The 8,238-nt window shown below is 33.0% G+C and overlaps 1 protein-coding gene across 1 annotated transcript; it reads left to right on the forward strand.

The window, feature by feature from the left end:
* The first annotated feature begins 1,246 nt into the window (after positions 1-1,246).
* Positions 1,247-7,056, forward strand: LOC140801533 (tropinone reductase homolog At5g06060-like). The gene is made up of 5 exons (XM_073156698.1): positions 1,247-1,368; positions 1,462-1,669; positions 3,010-3,226; positions 3,332-3,438; positions 6,689-7,056. The coding sequence occupies exons 1-5, from the start codon at positions 1,274-1,276 to the stop codon at positions 6,875-6,877; spliced, it is 816 nt and encodes a 271-aa protein (XP_073012799.1). The 5' UTR covers positions 1,247-1,273; the 3' UTR covers positions 6,878-7,056.
* The last annotated feature ends 1,182 nt before the right edge of the window (positions 7,057-8,238 follow it).

Here is an 8,238-nt window from a genome sequence, read left to right on the forward strand (position 1 = left end):
CCTGCAGGGCCTTCGCTAGAGCTTCACTGATTACTGTACTAAGTTGCTTCCATTAGGATTAGAAAACAAGAATGGTATGATAGGAACGTAAAAGAATTAAAAAGTATTATCCATTCAATAGATAATTATTTATTTTTAAAATATATTACCCCTGCACGTTATATTTTTGACAATTATGTAATCTTAATAATTTATCATATATATATATCATAATAAGGGTATTGATCTATTTAAAATTTTAATTAAATTCTATCTCTTGAATTATTTACATATATTTCTTATTAGTTTAAGATTGATTTAAACTAAAATTTGATAATAGATAGAGATAAATAATCAAATTTAAAATAAAGTCTATCTTTGTATAAAGATAAATAATCAAATTTAAATTGTTTAGTATTAAATGATATCTCAACTTAATCATATTTATTACAATCATATCTAAGAGAAAAAAAATTTAACGGAAGAAAAGAACAAGTAATCTAATCTTTTTTTTATTAATATATCATTTTTTTACGTAATATGATTTTGAAACCGGTACCAAAAACTAGTACCAAATATAAAAACTAATTATTATAGGATTAAGATTATAAATTTTAGAGGAGTATTGAAGTATTTGCCGAAATATATATTTTTTCTATGCCTTCCCAATGACCCAAGGCCCCTTTCACTCCACGAATAATTTTATTTTATTTTAAAATAATAACTAAGCATCACAATAACCCTATCATAGAATACAAACAAAATTATATTTTATATCCCATATTAATCTAATTACTAATTTACTTTTAAAATTTATGGCATCAATTTACTTTATATTAAATCAAAGGGCATTCATAGTAATTTTATAAAAATAAAAACATATTTTTAAAATTATTTTCTTCACTCTTTATAATATAAAAGATAATTATTATATCTTTATTCAGAATACAAGTGAATATAAAAATAGCTATTCCTAAAAAAACACTTTATTTTAGAAATAACAAAGAAAAATATCTATTCTGAAATTTACTTTAAGGATGCCAAAAGTATTCCACATTCCCTTTCTAAATCTCAACAAAATAGTAGAGATAATATGGGAATAGCTTAATATTCTAAGCTAGCATTCAGCAGTATCTGCATTCTTGGCACGTGATGGATGTATGGTGCAACCCATGAGGTACGTGACAGGTTGGAACTGCAAATCCGCTTCAATATAGGGTGTCATATGCAAATTTCCTACTATATAATATCACTGCACTGGATCGGAAACGGGATTATATCAATAATAGAAGGGATGGACAAGGCAGAGAGCAGCAGCAGCCGCATAACTGGGAGATGGTCGCTTCACGGCATGACGGCTCTCATCACCGGCGGTACCCGAGGGATCGGGTCTCCTCTCTCTCTCTCTAGATTCCTTTGTATTCTACTTTACTTACGGTAGATTTGCTTTTATTCTTCTCCATCTCTCTTTCTCTCTCTCAGGCACGCGGTAGTGGAGGAATTAGCGGCGCTGGGGGCGGCGGTGCACACGTGCTCTAGGAATGAGGAGGAATTGAAGGAGTGCTTGAAGAAATGGGAGGGTCTAGGGTTTCGCGTCACCGGCTCCGTCTCCGACTTGTCTGTCAGGGAGCAGAGAGAAGAATTGATGAAGAAAGCGTCTTCGATCTTCGACGGAAAGCTCAATATCCTCGTAAGCATCTATTTGTTGTTCTTCTTAGTCTTTATTCTTGAAGAATTAGGCTTTTGTTGTTTATTCTTCTAATGGGGGATTCAGTTCAATAAAATTTGGGGGATGAAAGGATACTTATTAAACATTAATACGAAGAATAACGTTGAGGAGATGGATACACAAGAACTTAGGGAAATTTGCAAGCAGCACCCTATAGTTTAGCAACTTTTCCGTTTGCAACTCACACCCTCTCTTGTATGTAAAACAAGCAAAAGCTCCCCTTGTTAGGTTTTTCAACAAAATTTAGACATGACCCTACATAGTTTAGCAACTTTTAACCTGCACAAAATTATTTCCCTTTGTATATTTTCTTATATGAGTCCTAAAATCGGATCCGTCAAACAGTAGAGTATAAGTATATATGAAGGACCTTTGCTAATCAATGCTGGTTTGTTTTCTGTGGCAATTTGATGCAAAATTGATATAATTTGTGAATTTAATATAGGCAAGGATCAAATTACGAATAACTACTGGGCAACTATATTATACTTTTAGTGATGACACACTGTCTACTTCTTGATTTGATATGATGTCTTGCTCATGCTGGTGTTAATTACATTTTAAATTTAATATATTGGGAGATGGTTGTTGAACTTGCCCATGGTAACTCAAATTGATGTTTTCAAGCTATTTTGAGATATTTCTCATTTGGATTTCAATTTTCTGTTGTAAAGCTTATTCTGTTCTCAATTGAACTCTGTCCTATGTAATCTCGATGATCATGTTGGACTTCTAGATTAAACACTGTAACATTGTTTGATCATATCACAATTCCAAGTAAAGTAGTGAAGAAACAAATGTTTTAATTATGGAAATTATTAATAAATAAAAATAGTACATACATTTTATATTTACAATTAGATGTTAAGTAGTTAGTTATCTCCATCCATGGTTTAACCAGCTTATGCTTACCTTTAATGTACAACAATAAGGTGGTTAGCTCATGTACTATTATGCAGCCCAACCATACCAACACCTGTGCAGATGCAATCTATGCTAAGGCAATTAAGGAATCACATATTCTTATGATTTTGTATGAATAATGGAAGGATGAATATTAGAAGAACCTCATCTGTGATTTTGCTCTTTGCAATTTTCATATTTCCAAGCAAACATGTCATTTCCTTTATGAAAGGTATGAGCATGGACAGCAGCTAGATTATTATAAATATGAATTACATCCAAGGTTATTGTACTTAAATCAATATTGCTACTCGTAGAGGCATAATTTCATATGAAGCTTATGTTTTCAACTTTTTTATCATTCCTAAATTAATAGTTAAGAACTTTTTTTTTTGTAGATAAACAATGTTGGAACAAATATAAGGAAACCGACTGTTGAATATTCTGAAGAGGAATACTCATTCATTATGAACACTAATCTTGAATCTGCGTACCATATGTGCCAACTTACACATCCTATTCTCAAGGCATCTGGGATGGGAAGTATTGTTTTCATCTCCTCTGTTGCTGGGGTGGTAGCTATAAATAGCGGGACCATATATGCAGCAACTAAAGGTTATGGTGATGCTGTAATGGCATATTTCATCGTTCAAGTCATGGTGGGTCAAGTACAATTTCAGTGTTAGTTTACATTACCTCTTTTGTATGCAATTGTATCAGGTGCAATAAACCAGTTGACAAAGAACTTGGCATGTGAATGGGCAAAAGACAACATTAGGACCAACTCTGTTTGTCCATGGTACATCAGGACTTCACTTGTAGATCATGTAAGATTTTTCTCTACATTATGTCTCCAGAATTACCATTAATAATTGCTTCAATGAAAGGGAATTTCATTTCCAGATCTAGTTACCTGTTGCTGCAGATGTGTATCTTAGTACTGTGAAACAGTTTCTTGTCTTCTAAATGGTTTTTACCATCATTATAGGCTTATACTTATTTAAATGTAAATATAAATCTGTATGTATATGCATGTATGTACATAGCTTTTGGGGTTCATTGTCATAGTCTTAGACTATTTGTCTTTAGCTGTTTAGCATGGCCAACTTCCACTGCTCTTGCTTTTTATACCATTTCAAATTTGTGAAATTCATGGTTTGCAGTCTGAAAACAAATTGCTTTCATTTGATAACGGAATTTGGTTTTCATTGTCATAGTCTTAGTCTCTTAGACTATATATCTTTATTTGTTTAACATGGCAACTTCCGGTCCTCTTGCTTTTGGTACCTTTTTAAATTTGTGAAATTTGTATTATGTAGTCCGTAAACAAATTGCTATCATTTGATCCAGGAACTAATGGAGTAAACATACCTTTTCTTGTACGTCTCTCTAATTATACTTGTCATTATTTTCTTATCTAGAATTTTTCCATCTAGATTAGCTTTCTAGTTCTTCTTCCCTATTTGTGGGTTTAAAGTAATGGTTGTGCCGAAGGCACATGCGCTGTCGATACCCGGTCGACATGTCCCCTACGTGCTAGTGGTATATCGTTGGTCTATCTTTAATATTTTTTAGGGTCTTTATACATATTTTTAATTTGAATATATATATATATTATTGCCTACATTAGATTTTTTAATTCTTAGATATAATTATAAATAATCTATTTTATTAAAGATATAATAATAATAAAATAAAAACATAATTCAACACATAATATAATTGAATATATTAATTAGTTGATAATAGATCAATAATTAAAACTAGCACCTAATTGAACATAGTTAGTCTAACATGTTCTTATATTATTTTGACCACTTTGAATGAATTTGATACATTAATTTTTCAATTTTTTAAAATTTGGAAAAATTAGGGGAAATCTAGTTATGCCAAAATTTTAGGTAAAAATTATAAAATTTGCGTTCAAATTAACTCATATGGACTTAATCTAATATATTTATATACCAACTTTGATCCAATTTAATGAATTTGGCATATTAATTTTGGACTTTTTGAAATATAAGGAAAATTAAATTTTCTCTTTGATTCACACATTTTAAAGAGTATTTTTTGTAGATCCAACACCAAAGTACTAGATCTATATAGAAAGGCCTTTATTAATAGTAGATCTAGCAAAACCTAAGTAGATCTATCATTTACACACATTAATTCTTAAAATGTAAAACAAATAAAAAAATCTTGTGTTAACTGGCACGGGTTGAACAAGGCCATGCATGTATGTTTGAAAGTAACTACACTCTATAAACATGAAAAGGGAACTCTCACAGCGAAAGCTAACACTGAAATTTCTAGCTCATGTATACAACTGTTTATTATATGTCAACTGACTCATATTTAAAATCTAGTTAAAAGCTACTACACTGAAAAACAAAGACATTCCAAATGAAGACTAAAAAGCTTCTAATGAAGAATCAATTAGAAGCTCTCTTCCTTTAAATGTTTTTTAAGAAATGAATTGATAAAGTAGAACTTAGTTTAGCAAGTAAACCAGTCTACTATCTATCTATAGAAGATGAACATCTCCATCCCCAAAAGAAATTGGTAAATTACCCTGAATATTTTCAAATTTATGAAAGTACTATCCAAATAACCAGCTAGTTGGCTGCTGTATACCTACCAAGAAATTAAACCAGATGTTCAATCAGATAGGTGATAAATGAATTATTCACAATGCCCAGAATATTAATCTACCTATCCAATTTGCTTATTCCGTAAACCTAAATTGAGTATTTTAGCATACACCTAATACGCAAAGGAAAAGTACACATATATCACAGACACCAACTATGAAGAATATGAACTCACAGATTGCACCTTCTCTAGGCTCACATTATCAGGAAGCTTGGAGCACAATCTTTCTAAAAAAAGAACAGAAAAACTGTGAATGTTAAATAGTGCCATAATTTGATATATAAGAATTCTGAAAGAAAATAAATAAATAAAATTCTATAAAATTTGAGAGACCTGATCAGCTAGTGAGCTGTGAACAGAGGGAATGGGAAAGAACTTCATGTCAATGCAGAGGTTGTAGCAACTGCCCTTACAATGTATGCAACATCCGCTACTGGTCCATGGATCCAAGGCAATGCAATCACTCTTCATAAAGACTTGACCTCATTGCCCACTTTTTCTATGAGAAGATGAACTCATTCATTCGATGCAGTTGGCAACCAACAGGTGAAGAGGGAGAGTCGTTGGGAGCGAGATGGAGGCGGTATCCAGAAGATGAAGTTTGAAGGGGTTGAGAGAGTGAGGGAATGAGGGAGAGAGATGGAGATGGGGTTAACGGGAGTGAAGGAGAGTGAGGGAGTTGAGGAATGAGGAAGTAAGGTTTTGAGTGGTGTCTGATGAAGACAAAGTGAGGGAGATTCTAGAGATGAAGAGGGAGTTGAGAGAGTAAGGTTTATCAACTTGTGAGGTAGGTTAACGGGGCAAGTAGTCGGGTAGGGTTTATTATTTATTAAGTTATGTGTAGTATGGAGGTAAAACAGATATCTGCTATCCATATCTGTATCCAGATTGGTAAGATTTTTGCACTTGAATCTGGTCCAGATTGGGTTGGGTCAAAGTTAATTTGACCCGTTTTCACCTCTAAAGATAGTCCTTGGGATTCGACATGGATTATTGCCCACTCAAGGCCAAGGATTATCAAAAGACAGTGCTTAGGTCTGTTTTCTACCTTATCACTCTCAATCAAGTGGGTACTCAAAATTGCAAAGTCATCACCGGAAAGTTTTTGGTTCTGAGACGCAATTTTGGTAATTTTTCATTAGAAAGTATGTGCAGCTAATATGACAGTGTTGAGGTGGCTAAGAATTGCTGCTATGATTTACTAAGTGAGAAGCAATCATATTTGTTGTTAATCAGGAATATATACGTTTTAGATGCCAAATTTCTGTGAACTTTAACAGTTTGCATATGAGAACAGTAGGTGAATTTTAAATTTGTTTTTCAATGCTCGGTCATGTAACCTGCAAAGAAGCATCGAGCTTGACATATTTCATCATAAAAACTAAATAAAAGTAACATCCATTCTTTGTTCTTTATTCTTTGCAGTTGCTTGAGCAAAAAGAATTTTTGGAAAGGATAGCTCATCGAACCCCTCTTCGAAGGGTGGGAGAGCCCCAGGAAGTATCATCTCTGGTAGCATATCTTTGCTTACCTGCTGCTTCTTACATCACTGGACAGAACATTTCTGTTGATGGTGGGATGTCTGTAAATGGTTTATACCCAACCAATGACTAGGCAAAAGATAAGTATGTATCTATTATGGGCCTATGGTGCTGAATAAGTTTAGTTCCTCTTGAATGTTGGTCTCTGTTTAAATTAATCTCGCAAATGTTATAATAGGTACCTTATTATTTTCAGTGCTTTATGTATTTTATTAACACATAAGCTGCGATACAATCTCTTTAGCATCAGAATCTTGTTCAAGTTCTAACCATTGGACTACAGAAGCGGCGAGACGTGATTTTTTATTTATTTTTTCTTAGATATGGATTGGAAATACAAAATCATTGACCAGTGCAGGTATCTGGACTCACTTTACTTTCCTCCATGAAAATGCTATATGCCTTGTTATTTGTGAATTAAACAGAATCATTCATGATTCTTTATTTTTACACCTTTACTTCACAACAGCTACAACTGTTCGAGTGCACTACCATTCTGATTCTTTACCTTCAGGGTTTTTTTTTATTATTATATAGGCTTGTGTGGATAATTTCAAGTAAACTCATTTCTTAAAACTCTGAACTTGAACTAAACCTTGCATGCAACTTGCAACAGTTAGATTTCAATGTCATTTTCTAGAATGTCTTCCTTAGCATCTTGTGGCCCCTTTGACCTAAAAGGTTGTTTATATCCTATAGATCTCTTCCAAAGAAGCCATATTAGTTTCCAAAACAATTTGTGTAATACTTATGTGATTAGATTGCAACGAGATAACTTCACAAATGCATCTCTTGTTAAAACACTTATAAAATGGTTAGAGAAATCCTTCTACAGCTTGATTCCTGACATATATGAATACTAAACTAAAACGGGATGAATCTGGTGATGCTATGAAAAGAAAGAATTTCTTAAATTCTACTTTCCTTGTGAATATAAATTCTCCGAAACAAGCATATCTTCCCTTATAAATATGTTTATATTTATAGAAACAATCTGACATCTAATTTCAGATTATCGCCTTTCTACGTTAGGAAAGGCATACCTAATATATCATTAATTAATGGTCTATCTATGGAAAGTATATATGATTTAAAACAGCTATATATATATAGAGAGAGAGAGAGAGAGAGATGTAAGTCTAGAGGTACTGTTTATTTTTCTCATTAAACCTTTGCAAAAATTATTACCTCACTAACTTGTTCTATTAATTTTTTGACAAATAGGTTATCAGATTGAAGAGGTTAATTTGATGCTCAACAAAAATGGTTGCCCATGCCCCAATGGGATCAAATCTTGCTTCCCTATAAAGTGCTAAACTGGTCGTTGTTACTGTTGCCTTTCCGAGAAAGCCATCGGTCCGCGCTCATGCGTTCCAACTCTGGAAGAGTATCAGGCTCACTGTCCTTGTGTTGGATGCCGACAGAAGCCGCGGC

Source organism: Typha latifolia, chromosome 1, assembly GCF_019914945.1.
Source record: "Typha latifolia isolate L0001 chromosome 1, TyphaL0001v2, whole genome shotgun sequence".
In the NCBI taxonomy this organism is placed as follows: Eukaryota; Viridiplantae; Streptophyta; class Magnoliopsida; order Poales; family Typhaceae; genus Typha; species Typha latifolia.